At 37.6% G+C, this 13,405-nt stretch overlaps 1 protein-coding gene and 1 pseudogene across 2 annotated transcripts; both read left to right on the forward strand.

Moving 5' to 3' along the window:
- Positions 1-2,001: 2,001 nt before the first annotated feature.
- Positions 2,002-7,586, forward strand: BDBG_04845 (dDENN domain-containing protein). The gene is made up of 6 exons (XM_002624935.2): positions 2,002-3,316; positions 3,406-4,319; positions 4,375-4,434; positions 4,503-5,841; positions 5,952-6,203; positions 6,349-7,586. Exons 1-6 carry the CDS (start codon positions 2,710-2,712, stop codon positions 6,486-6,488), a joined length of 3,312 nt encoding a protein of 1,103 aa, XP_002624981.1. The 5' UTR covers positions 2,002-2,709; the 3' UTR covers positions 6,489-7,586.
- Positions 7,587-9,301: 1,715 nt separating this feature from the next.
- BDBG_17072 lies at positions 9,302-9,390 on the forward strand (annotated as a pseudogene). The gene has a single exon. The product of its transcript is annotated as a tRNA-OTHER (tRNA).
- Positions 9,391-13,405: the final 4,015 nt, after the last annotated feature.

Genomic DNA, 13,405 nt, shown 5'->3' on the forward strand with positions numbered 1-13,405 from the left:
TGTGGGAAATGTATACAGAGTATATTCGGGTGACAAATCCACTTGTCAAAACCACCCACGGGAGCGAGTTGACACGAAACCTGCATGCTGTCCTGATAGAAGACGTTACATTTGTCGTTGTTTTCTAACATCGACTGACTCCCTGGTGCTCTGGGGTAATCCTCAGGCCCCTCTGGAAATTCTTCTGTTGGGGGGGGGGGGGGACCAGGAAGGGAATATCAATGGGGAGAGCTTCCAGAGCGGCCCAAGCAAATTATCTCTATTGTCGGGGTCTCAACATATGTTTCTGACAAAAAACGAACCCAAAGGTGAATTGAATGCAAGCAAGGGGCCCCAGGGCGATCTCTGGGAATGATTGGTATCAACATGTGGCGGGGAGTTGGGGGCGGGACCTTCCCCGGGTTCTCAAGGGCTCTGCAGAGTCTGCCCTGACATGTTAACCGAAACATCCATAGCAACTGACTGGGGAGAATTGTGGGCCTGTCGAATAATTTATCTGTTATCGTTGATGCGCCCGGCCTCAAAAATAACTAATAAATACTACTTTGCGAGTTACTGTCTAATCATGATAATAGCCATGAGCATCTGAGCTGTTGAGAAATAATTGTCGTGAGGATATGAATGGTGAGAAACATCTCCAGCATAGCATATACGAGATATCCCTCGTAATAATTGAACCCTGCACATTTTACTTTTATGCGTGGATGGGTGCCACGGCCAAGATTTTAGCGCAAGGGATCATCTCCGATTACGTTAAGTTACCCCTGAATATTTTAGTGTTCGCTGTTCTGTTCGTTTTAAATCTGTTCGTTTAAATACAACTCCCACAAGCTTGAGTTTGTATTTCCTGATCTTTTCGGCACAGCGAAAAAGCAAATACAAGATGTAGAGAAGAAATGCCATCTTGCCACGTGTAAGATTTTTCTGCTTCATTGTCCTTGTGGATTGGCAGCGCCCTTGAGGACAAGACAGTGGAGCCGAAAAAAATTCATTCTGATGCGCTTGGCCCATATGCATGACATCCATCCAGAGGCCTATTAATATTTGGGAACCTCGACTCCGCCCATAGCACCCGTGTTTGGGGGCGGGCAGAGCCAAGCAGCAGCGGTTTGTCTCCACAGGTCGGCTGTCGCATGTGAAATAGTTCTTTCTGTGTTCAACCACATATCAAAACGTTCATAGCGAATAATACCCTCCTGTAGGATATATATATATCTGTGTATCTATTTCTGTATTCTTCCACGCTGCAGCTCGCGGTGAGGCGACCTTGAGACCACATTGACCGCTCGCCTTTGCGCTGCTTCATCAACCAGGCCAGGGTGGTGACCATAAATTGGCAGCATCGAATACGACCGTCCCTTGGTAGAACCTAATAAGTTAAGCGCTAGTTCACAGTGACCCAGAGTTGTTTCACCTGCCTGCAGGTCGACAGCAAAAGTTAGACGAGTTTGTATCTGGCTGAAGTATTCCCCACTAATGATTGGTTTTCCTGTCCAGGTCGCCTTCTGCAAAACGACCTGAAACTCGGTGGAATATAATATGGTTCAACTATTTTTGGTTCCTGAACAAGTCAAACCTAACTTTCGCGGAGACTTGGTTGGTGGCCTCGCGGGATTCTGGAGCCCAACGGCTGATGATAACCTTTTCCCCTTCACTTTCTTCTAACTATCTGCCACTTTTTCGACGACCACCAGGCAAATTAAAATATAATCACGTAGCGGGTGATTAGGACCCAGCTGAGCCAGGCAAGGAGAAATGCAAGCCGTGGGACTCCCTAGGGTCTGTCCAAACAATTGATACTTGGCTTTTCATTTTATAGCAGTTATTATTAGTTATCGAGCCTGTTAGCTGTCAGTCGCGGGCGGGGTAGGGCAGGACAGGGTCCTTGGAGTGACTTGGAATGAATGGCAGACTCCCCCATTAGCTCGACCTTCCAGAAGCAGCCACGATGTCTTTTTTTTTTTTTTTTTTTTTTTTTCTACCAGCTAGAAATTCGTAAGACCTGCACTGCAATATAATACATGTACAGGGACTGTAAGCACAAACTAAGAAATTTATCTCCAGTACACTACACTGTACGGAGTTACTCTGTAGCCAAAGGAGGGAAAGGAACCCAACCAAGACAAAAAAGGAAGCAAAAGGAAGCAAACGGACGGGGTTTTGCTTCCACCTACAAAGCTTTCCTTTCTTTTTCCACAACGAGAGACGAGAGACGAGAGACGAGAGACGAGAGACGAACGATAAACCATAACTACCTGGTTTGAATCAATAACCCCAGCCGCCAAGAGACCTGCTAGTGGCGTCTGGCGCAGGAATTAGTTAGCGGGACACCCAGTTTCCTCCAACCGTTGGTGGGTGTTGTCTTTAAATGGTGGCTGATCCAAGTTGCCGGCAGAAAACCAAACGCAACGACACCTCCCTCGCCCTAAGCACCAAGGAGAGCCCAACGAGATCGCTCATCCTCCCGAACTCCTCCTCTTTATCTGTTTGTCTTGCCTGGGATTCCATTGTTTTGCATCTCTGCCACCAGCCGTCGGATAACCCGAGATCCGTTCGAACATTGCGAAAGGCTATGATATCGAGGTGCGGGGGGGCGATCTATTGTTTAGCGGTGCTCTAACAACGCTGTCTCTCTCCGTCCAGAAAATTCATACCAACGATAACAAGAGAGGAGGGCTATCCCAAAACGACTTGTAATCACAGGACATCATGGCTCCATCACCTTCTGCTGAATCACTCCCGGGTCCCCTCGCAGACTTTTTTTGGATTGCTGGTGTCGATGGGCCGGAGATCCTGGATATATTCTCGAAGCTTGGGGAGGAGTACAAAGCCAACCATTCCCAATCGCTGCCGGTAACGGATACAATTCAAGAAGATGCAGATGCAGAAGAGGCAATCCACTCTCGTTCAGGATCACCCCAGCCGTCCTCCAAGCGGAATTCGTCCCAATGGCTACCAAAACCATCCGACGAGGCGAGGTTATCCTATCGATCCATGGCATCTGAAACACCAAGTAACCGGAGCAGCATGACCATCAAAGGCTCCCAATCTCCAAATGGACTCTCTTTACTCAGTGACGGCGACTTTGACAAAGCATTGTTAAAATTTGCTGCTGAGAGGGACTCATTTTTGTCCGATCTCTCGCTCAGTGCAGGTGCTGTAGTCGCCAATAATCGGCCCAAACCACGACCTAGGACACAGAAGATTGTGGCAGAGGAGGTCAACCCGCTGAAGTCGAGCATTGGTAGCGTTCGCAGACATATGTCTTTTAGGGACATGAGCAGCATGAAGAGACAACCATCTCTTGCACGTCAGTGTGAGTAGTGGCATATTGTTACCCGTTCTGAACCTTCCCTATCTTTATATCTTCAGTTGGATTCTGCTAACTAATACTAATTACTACAGCTTCTGTTCGCACTTCCAGACGACTAAGTAACTACAACTCGGTAATCCCAGTACCTCAACCGCTTGATGTATCTCCTAATATGCACCCACTGAAGCGTAAATTCGAACCTGTCCTTCTCGACAGATACCCGCCGAAAGGAGTCCCAGACGAGACCAAACAGAGAGGCACCTTCCCTGACTACGTTCCAATGTTTGCTTTCCCGAATGATATCAATATCGTGTCCTCTGACCAGAGACCCCGCTCGACCTGGCATGGGTTCGCAATGACGTCAGGAGATGGATCTAAGCTACATGGTGTCTGTGTGACGATTTGGATTCCCCTCAACCATAGAGCTGCTGAGGAATTGGAAAAGCGATGTGAGGAGTGGAGGCGAGTCAACATGACGGACGAGGAGCGGGAACTGGCTGCCAGCCTGGGTGAACGACTGGCCATGGAACGAGCGAAGCTATCCAGGCTACTTGCTCAGCTGCCTTCAGTGCCTTCAGGCTCCGCCTCCAGGGACCAGCTGGAAGATGAGATAAGTTCAGTGGAGGAGAAAATTGGGCTCATGGCCGATCTCCTCCGCCCGGTCCGACTAGGTGCTGCAACTAAAATTGACGGGCTCACTGACGGGGATACAGGATTTTGGATCCCGAGAGCATACGGAATTTTAGGAAAAGATGGATCAATGACCAGTTTTTGGAAAGAATGGCTGCGGGCCGTTATTGTTCCAATGACTGATGGTGCTGTGCAAAGGGTCCCTGCTAGCTCTCCTAAGGTAGGTAGGTGGCAGCCATTAGAGCGCTATGTTGTGAACCTCTGCACCGAAGCCTTTAGCCCCTTATCTTCGAAGACCCAAGTTGAGATCGCAGTGCGAGAATTGCGTCTTTTTGCCCGAAAGGAAGCGATCAATGAATTGCCTGGTTCTCGAAATGTATGTGGCATGGTAAATCCCACTTGGTTCAAGACTTTGACTGACCGAAACATAGACCGACTTGTATGCACTCTTCCGCTCGCTTTCAATCTCAAATATAATCATCTTGTTCGAAGTAAGTTTATAGTCAAGCCTTGTTCTAAACACAAACTTTCCTGAATTCCTTGCCTAACTAAACTGCAGTACATCCTTGTTGAATCCCGTATAATTCTCCTGTCATCTCATGCTGCCATGTTGCACTTGGCGAGCAAAGCCCTCGTTGATCTGCTCTTTCCATTTCAATGGACAGGCGTCTTTATCCCTATCCTACCTGCCCGGCTTATCCAAGCACTCGAAGCGCCTTGCCCCTATATTGTGGGAATTGAGCGGAGGTACGAAAAGGCGGAGCTTCCTTCTGATGACTTTGTACTTGTAGACCTCGACCAAAATGAGATCGAAAGCACGGCGAGACCTACTCCTTTACCTCGCCATCATCGTCGCAAGCTACAATCCCTCCTTCAAATGGCTGCTCCTCTCCATAATAGATACGGAGTTCACCCTGGAGCCCCTTCCTATGCAATTGAAACTTATCCATTCGACTCATTTCCTGGCGAAAACCAATCGATTTTCTCACCTAGGGCGCCGCCCACTCAACTCGCTAAATACGTGAGCGTAAATTCTACGGCGTTCGGCCAGGATCCCTCCGTCTCTCCAACTTCACCAATTTTTAATGTCTTTTTAAACGCTCGGAATGATGTACCCTTTTCTAGGGGGCATGACCGCCCGACAACAAGCTCAACATCGAAGGCTGGCACTCCGCCCTCCCCAAAAGCTTCTGGCAGCTCTTCTCCGACCTCAAATAAATTCCCCACTTTGCCTCCCACACCTATATCTCGCAACGATTCAGGATTTGCCCTCCAATCATCGTTGCGGGAGAAGAGATCAGGTCATTTCGATGCCGGTTCCCGCAGAAGTTCGTCGTTCGGTGACAGAAAGCCCAGTATACCCAGGCGACCTAGTGCTCCATTCCTCAGCCATACCTCTAGCCTATCTATATCAACTATCAATACTGACAACGGGACATCTGTTTATGCACCATCCATATATGCGCAATCCACTGTGGCAGCGTCGACTATCATGCCGAACTCGTCCCAACAACCACTACGTAACCCTGCTGGTACCACGATGGTAGAGGGACACTGTCTACAACTACAACCATGGGATGACAGGACTCCTTGTTCGATATGTGACGAAAAGGCCGAGGAAGGCATGTACAAATGCTCATCGTGTAGCACAATTGTCCATACCCGTTGTGCATCCCAGATTACCCTCGTATGCCCAGCTGCGTTCAATCCTGAACAGGTCCGTGCCGCATTTGTCCGGTGCTTCGCAAGTCTGCTCTACACATATAAGAAGTTTCTCCGACCTGCAACGGGGGACAAGAAAAAGGCCGGTATGAGTTACACTTTCAACATGGATGCATTTCTCAAAAGCTTGCCACACGAGCACGCGGAATACATGACTATACTCCAACAAACGCAAGGTATGTTGGACATAAGACACCCGCAATTATATATTAGTATCCAAACATGCCCCTCGCCAAGAGCCACGACTGATGTTGTCTAAATCTATAATTCTAACATTTCTTCGCAGGGTTCAATGAGTTTATCAGCGAGCGCGAACAATCATCTCTTTCATCCAGAGATCCCCGAGTTACGCTGTTTGACGAGATTATATTATCAAAACGCAACCGCGGCCGAACATCGATCTTCTCAGGTCGCATGACAACCAATTTCTTATCGGATACGTCAGACCATCTCTGGCGCTCGGCAAGCGCAACTTATATACCCAGCAGCCTGCATCAGGCCACCAACTCAAATGATTGGAAAAGCGCCGTTGCGAGAGGTTAGTTTAATGCTAGCCTTCTTTCCTGCTTTTATTTTTATTTCCCCTTGCAGAAATACATCGTCGAATTCATCTCTGAATATACACCTATACTTTATTGTTTTGATTTTATTGACACTTTGTTTCGCTAACCTTTTCTCGATAGCTCCCGCAAAGCTGGATCCGAACCACATGGAAGAGCCGCGCATGATTCAAGGGGCAACCCGAATATCCAAAACTACAAATAACGCGAGAAGAAAACCGGTCCCTAAGTTTCAAAATGACAACGTTGGTTGGCCGCCCTAGTTGGCCGCCCTAGTTGCCTAAGCGCCCGCATCAAAGACGAGGAGGTTTGAGAGCGATCAGCTCTCTTATTTATCTATCTATCTATCTATTTATCTCTTTTCCGGACTTGTGATTCGTCCCCTTTTTGCTCTACACTTATTACTACGTTTCATGATATCCCCAATACCCTCTTCTCCTATTTTGCGCTTGTGTTCTCTTTCCCTACTCTCATTAGAATTGCCTTCGAAAATCTATGACCCAATTCCGCTAAATCTCCATGCCCGTCTCCTTTTTTGTCTTGGAGAACCATGACCATTGATTCTTCTCCCCTTTTTTATTATTTAAAAACCATCTATACCTGTGTATGGCTCTTTCATTTTGTCCCACTTCTTGTTTTTGATCGGACAGGTGGATTGGAAATCTCCGTTTTGCCCATGTCTGCTGCCAAATTGCTGCTGCCAAATTGTTTGTTACACTTCTCCTTCATTGTGGCACTGATCATATTCTTGGGTTATTTGAAACCCGCTGTGGGAATGGGAAGTGTCCTATTTTTTGATTCTGTTGGCATATTCAGATTTGGTTTTTGCCTGCTTGCGTGTTTCGATTTTGATATTGATTTGTGATTTTTTTCCTCCCCCTTTCGTTAATTTTCCCACTTCTTGTTTTCACCGCGTGCTTATTGAAATACGTCCTTTAATAGTTCCTCCTTTTCTTCATTAACTTTGTTTGTTCTACTACCCGTTGTTCCGTTGCTCATATCATAATTCCCCGCCCTGAAGGTTCTCTTTCTTCTTATGCACGCAGTGTTCTCTCTTACCTATCCGTGTGCCAACTGCGCTTTGATCACACATCCCGCCCTGTCCCTCTTCTGCCCAAGTCTACGCCATGTAGAAAATCGCATATAAGACGAAAATTGCACAAAATGTAATTTATGTGGTTGTATGATATAAAATATTATGATTACTATACTGTGATGTGAGAAAATAGAAAATGCGCTAGACATATCCCGTCTCTGTAAACCTATTTCAATGAACTTTAATTATTAATATTTCAAGAATTTTCATTGAAAAGTGTTCTAAAAAAGAATATAATAACTTATATATATAACCGTGCCATGCTTACTCACTCTCTCTAGTGAGTGCGCCACAGTGTACAGAAAACAATATCATACAGAAAATATTATCAATATCTTCATTCTTCATCTTCAAATAATCATCATTAATTATAATCATGTCTAAATCTTCTAATTACACTGAGAAGCAGTTGCAAAGAGCTATTAACATATATAAAAGTAATTTAAAATTAAAAATCACATCTCTGTTACAAGAATTCAAAGTCTCATATATTATCTTATATAAGAGAATCAACAGAAAGAAATCAAGAACTATGAGAGTTTCACTGAATAGAGCATTGAATAACAGTTAGAAAGATAATTAAGATATGAATTCATCAGTTGAATATTAATTTTTACCTGCTCATTATCAAGTATATCAAAGCTGCTGTAAATCACATATTGAGACAGTATTATACAGATTCAGGGACTGCATCTCTCACAGTAAGTAAGATATAGATATATCAATTTATCAAACATTTGTCAGATTATAAACAGATCAAGCAAAAGCTTATAAATTCAAAATAGATATCTTATAAGAATATAAGCTTCATTATCAACTGATTTAATTAATATAAAGCTGTCTTTAATTAACATCATTTTTTTCACTGTAATATCTACAACTTCAATGAGATTGAATTTCAAGAAGAAGAATAATGTGAACAGTGAATTATAATCATCTTTAAAGATATGAACTCTGTCATACAGTTATTATACTTCTGCAGATTAATAACAGTGATAAAGTGTGTTAATACAGATAATACTAGACTGACTGTGTAACTATATCTAAGATCAGAATCAGAATATTTAACGATTTTATTATTAATTTAATTAATTTTATTACACAGTTTTAACATTAGATAGTAGTTTTATACTGTCTTAGTAAGACTTACTGTCTACTTTTATCACATTTTTTAAATAACATTATGATTTTCACTTCTTAATTTAAATTATTTTTATTACTTTAAATGACTTTAAATCTCATTTAATTGTTATTAAAAAGTATTACTTTTTAAAAAATTAAAAATAGTCTAAAAAAACCTTAAAATGTCTAAAAATAGTGACTTTATACTAAGAATGAAATTAAATGAGATTAAATGAAATCACTTTCTTATTTTTTCTAAGTCATAATCTCATTTTAAGATCTGATGAATAGTCACTTTACATGTTTTTTTAAGAATTAGTCTCAGTGAGATTTATATCAAGAAATGTATAAGATCAGATTAAATGAAATTAAATATAAAATTCATAGTCTCAGTAATCAGTAGACTGACTGTGTGACTGTGTCTAAGACCAGAATCAAACTTTATAGTTATTATATTGTCTAAAAGCATTACTTCTGATCATGATTTGTGTTCATCACATTGATCTCAAATCATGTTATTTTAAACATTAAAGATTTCAGATTCACTTTTTAAATAAAAATCTAGTCTCAGATAAAGAATATATTTGAATTCTTAGTCACATTTTCATTCTGATTTCATTATTGAGAATGATATTAAATGAGACTATGAAATCATTTCTTACTTACATAATATTATAATATAGTACTCATTTATTGAAAATTTAACAGAGAGTATTATCAAATATTATTACTTTTCTAAACACAGATCATAATTCATATAATTTTAATTATGAAAAAAATATAAAATATAAAAAAAAAACAAAAAACAAAAAACAAAACAAAAACAAGAAAAAATCACAATAAAAAAAAAAAAAGAGAGTCTCAGTGGCCGAATGGTTAATGCGGCCACCTAGTAGCACCTTGGCGTGGGAAACCAAGGCGCGTGGGTTCGAAACCCGCAGAGGATACATTAAATCCGGAACTCAAGCACCTCAGGTTTCTAATAAATACAGAGGTGTACAAATCACTTCAATGAATCACTCTATGTTCCTGGGCTGGGAAGTTATTATCGTATGTATCTAATTGTCACTTCTTTGTATTTTTCTATGTTCTTGTTATCTTGACATGGTCTCAACACCTGTATTTCCTTCTGTATAATTAACACTTGATCTGTATTTAACATCATACAAGAACTCATTATAAGCTCCGCTTGCATATGAGTATAATGAAAGTATAATAATAATAATAATAATAATAAAAAAAAGAGAAAGACAAAAAAAAGAAAAGAAAAAGAATAAAATAAAAAATAAAAATAAAAAAAATCAAGATTACAGAGCTGTAGCATCTCTAAAATACTTACTTCTCAGAGTTTTTACAATGTTTATTATCAACTGTGTATCTCTTATAGTGAGAGTAACATAGCTGCAATGAGTTATTATCTTAATATTATTTAATAAATAATCAGTATATATCTGTATAAATGTGAATAATTAGAAAATATACACTTAAAAAGTGTGATCAGAGTGAACTCTGCTATCACTTAAATGATATCAAGAGTAGAATGCTGAAATCAATGATTTCTCTCATTAATTTCACAGATAAGATATGTAAAGATGATCTTGAGAAATATAAAATTCTCTGACTTCTGATAAAAACAGATCTCACAGAGAGACTCTATTTTTATAATATCAGAGACTGAGTGTTATTAAAAAGAATTACTTTCATACAATGTATATATACTTACTGCAGTGATTTACTCTCTGTGTATATAACTAAGAGTTGCAGCTTTCTCACATTATACAGCTCTCTCTGAAATACTACTGTCAGTTTACAACTCATGCAGTCTCTCAGTTCAGTATGCACTGTATATATACAGCTCTGCATGCTGAGACTGTGTTAATCATTATAATCTGATATAATACTTACTTTTCACAGATCATGTTTCATTTGAGAAGAAAGAGAGAAGATATGACTGTTATTTTATTAAGACAGAAATGAATAATTAGTATTATTGAATGTAATTTAATTCATCTGTATTTAAAATTTGATTAGTCTATACTCTTCAATTTGAGAGTTTCTAAGAGTGTTTTAATAGTTTTCATACCAGCTTGAACTTAGTAATGAGTTGAAGAAGAAGAGAAAAGAGAGAAGAAAGAAATGAGAATTACTTATCTTTATAATATGAAAACAGAGAATCACTGTAATCATTCTCTCTAACAATAAAGATCTGTTTTCTGCATGTATCTCTGATATAGATTATATAATAAATGCATACAAAGAATATCAATAGTGCATGTATTGAATGAAGATAATATTGCTATATAATACTGTAGCTGTTTCTGTACATCTCTGAAAACTGTTAATAGTTTCTTTGTCTCTTTATACTTAATAAGTTAATAATATATTTCAATGCACTCTCTCTTTCATTATTATTATTATCACTATTATCATCATCATCATTATCATGATTATTATTATTATCATTATTATTATCATTATTATATCATTGCTAGCTGTCTCTTCTATCTTCATCTCTTCTTAATACTTATTAAAATGAATCATGTTATCTCTCTTCAAATATTCTGCGGTCCTGCAGATCACCAAGACATGTGAGCACTGTCACAGATTGAAGAAAGAGAAGAAGAAGATATTTAAGTACAGAGAGACAGATTGTAAGATATATTATAATATCTTGAAGAGACTTCATAAGAAAGCAGAATGATAATGATTTTAAGTAACACTTCTGATAGATTTAGACTGAACTAAGTATAGAAATAATGCAGATAATACTGTCTGTGAGAGATTAAAAAAGAAGACAGTGAAGAGTCTTATACAGTAGCAGTAAAATCAGAAGAAGTTCTGAGAATGATTTAAGACTAAGATAGAGAGAGAGAGAGAGAAGAAGAGTATTACTGTAAATAAACAGTAATAGAAGAAGATTGAGAAGATATTAAAGTGAGAGATAAAGAAGTCAAAACTGATAAGTTTTTTATTAAGAGATAATAATTTTTGATAACACTTCTGTTCTCTAATTAATTAGCAGAAGATGACAGAGAAGAAGAGAATTAAGACCTTGTTCAGATCTCAAATGTGCTTCATAATTCAGAACATTGAGAAGACAGTTCTGCTCTCTGAGCATGTCAATCTGCTTATTACTAAGGTGAAACCTGAGACAGTAGATCAGAAAATACAGGATTTTGAGATACAGATTAATCTGACTGAAGAAAAGCAGTGAAAACTCTTCTCTGAAAAGACAGCAGAGAGAGATTTTGAGATGATTATTATCTCAAATAAGAAGAAGAAGAAGAAGAATGAGAATGAGAAGTGAATTATAAAGAATGATAAGAAGAATGAGAAAGAGAAGAAAGATAATAAGTAGAAAAAGATTTTTTCTTTTTATATTAGTTAGTTATAAGTTTATAACTATTAGTTAATAATTGAAATTAATTTTAAGTTTTCAAAAATTATTGTATAAGTTGTAATCAATTATTAATATCAGGAATAATATATATATATATATTCAACTATCATATCATCATAATGTATAAGTATCAACATTTTTTCAATATTAATATTCACAATATTAATATATTTTTAATAATATCATCTAATAATGTAATTTGATAATACTCTCTTTCATAATATTAATATATTTCAAGAAATATAATAGACATTAATCAAGATTATTTATTTACTTTTATACATCAATGATATTCAATCTGAGTTAGTACTAAAATTATAACTAAGCTAAGAAAGAAGATTATTTTCTCTTATATTAATTCTTCTTACACATATCAGTGATCAGTTATTGAAAATAAATTATTATCTTTCTTAAATTATTATTATATTTTCTGAATGCACTTCTTTCACTTCTTTTACTTCTATTGAAGATTCATAAACTCTTTAAGAAATCACTGTGAATTACAAAGTCTATGTTATTTACAATTCAACACAGAATGCTCTCTTTCAATTATAATGAATAATCACTTTATTCTTCATATCTGATTTCAGGTCATGAAATTTATGAAAAACTCAATATAAACACTGAGATAAACTATGAAATAATTATTAATAGATTATATTACAGATTACTGAAGAGTTATCTCTCTACTATAATTACTGTAACTCTATTCAGAAATATTTATCATGAATTAATTATAGTTTTGAAGGAATTTTCTGACATCTGAAGTTATCAGAATGCAGATAATAAAAGAAATATAATCAGAAAATTACTACTGAGCTAATAAGTTACTTTATTAGATAATGATTTTTGATAATACTAACTTTCTAATTTGAAGAAAATTATATGAAAATAATCATGTATCAGTACTCTGATTTCATAACTCTTATCTGATAACTTTTATAAATAATTACTTTATATATATATGTCTCTGAATCTTTCTCTTCAATTAATTGAAAACTCTGAATTCTGAACACTTCTTCAAATACTTAATTTAAATCTTTATATTTCACATCAATTCTGTCTTCAGTTTAATCTTGAGATATATTACAAAGTTAATATACAATATCTAGAATCAGAGTTGAAGAATTATTGAAGAGTGTCTCTTACAGTAAATGCATGAACTAGTACAAACAATCTTACATTTATAAGAGTTATATGTTATTACATTGATGAGAACTGAACTTATCAAGAGACATTAATTAAATTTGAATCATTGATCAGTAGTTATACTGAGAATTATATAATAGAGATATTAATAACTGTGATTAAAAATAACTATTGAGATATTAGTCTCAGTCTTCTTACAATTATAACTGATAATGCTGCAAATAACTACACTATGATGAATAGCTTGAAGTAAAAATTAGCTTTGTATTTCTGAAATAATAAACAAGGTCATATTCTCTGCATTGCTTATGTGATTCAACTTGTAATATAAACACTGATAAAGAATCTTGACATTAAGATAAAAATAATAAGATGACTAATTCTTGAGATGAGAATGAGATGAAAGTAATTAC

The sequence above is a fragment of the Blastomyces gilchristii genome (genome assembly GCF_000003855.2).
Source record: "Blastomyces gilchristii SLH14081 genomic scaffold supercont1.8, whole genome shotgun sequence".
NCBI lineage: Eukaryota > Fungi > Ascomycota > Eurotiomycetes > Onygenales > Ajellomycetaceae > Blastomyces > Blastomyces gilchristii.

Bases quoted from the DNA above. Each gene is read 5' to 3' on its own strand.
- BDBG_04845 (XM_002624935.2), top strand. From the start codon at position 2,710: ATGGCTCCATCACCTTCTGCTGAATCACTCCCGGGTCCCCTCGCAGAC. The intron at 3,317-3,405 runs GTGAGTAGTGGC...TAATTACTACAG, and splicing joins ACCATCTCTTGCACGTCAGT to CTTCTGTTCGCACTTCCAGA. The intron at 4,435-4,502 runs GTAAGTTTATAG...ACTAAACTGCAG, and splicing joins ATATAATCATCTTGTTCGAA to TACATCCTTGTTGAATCCCG.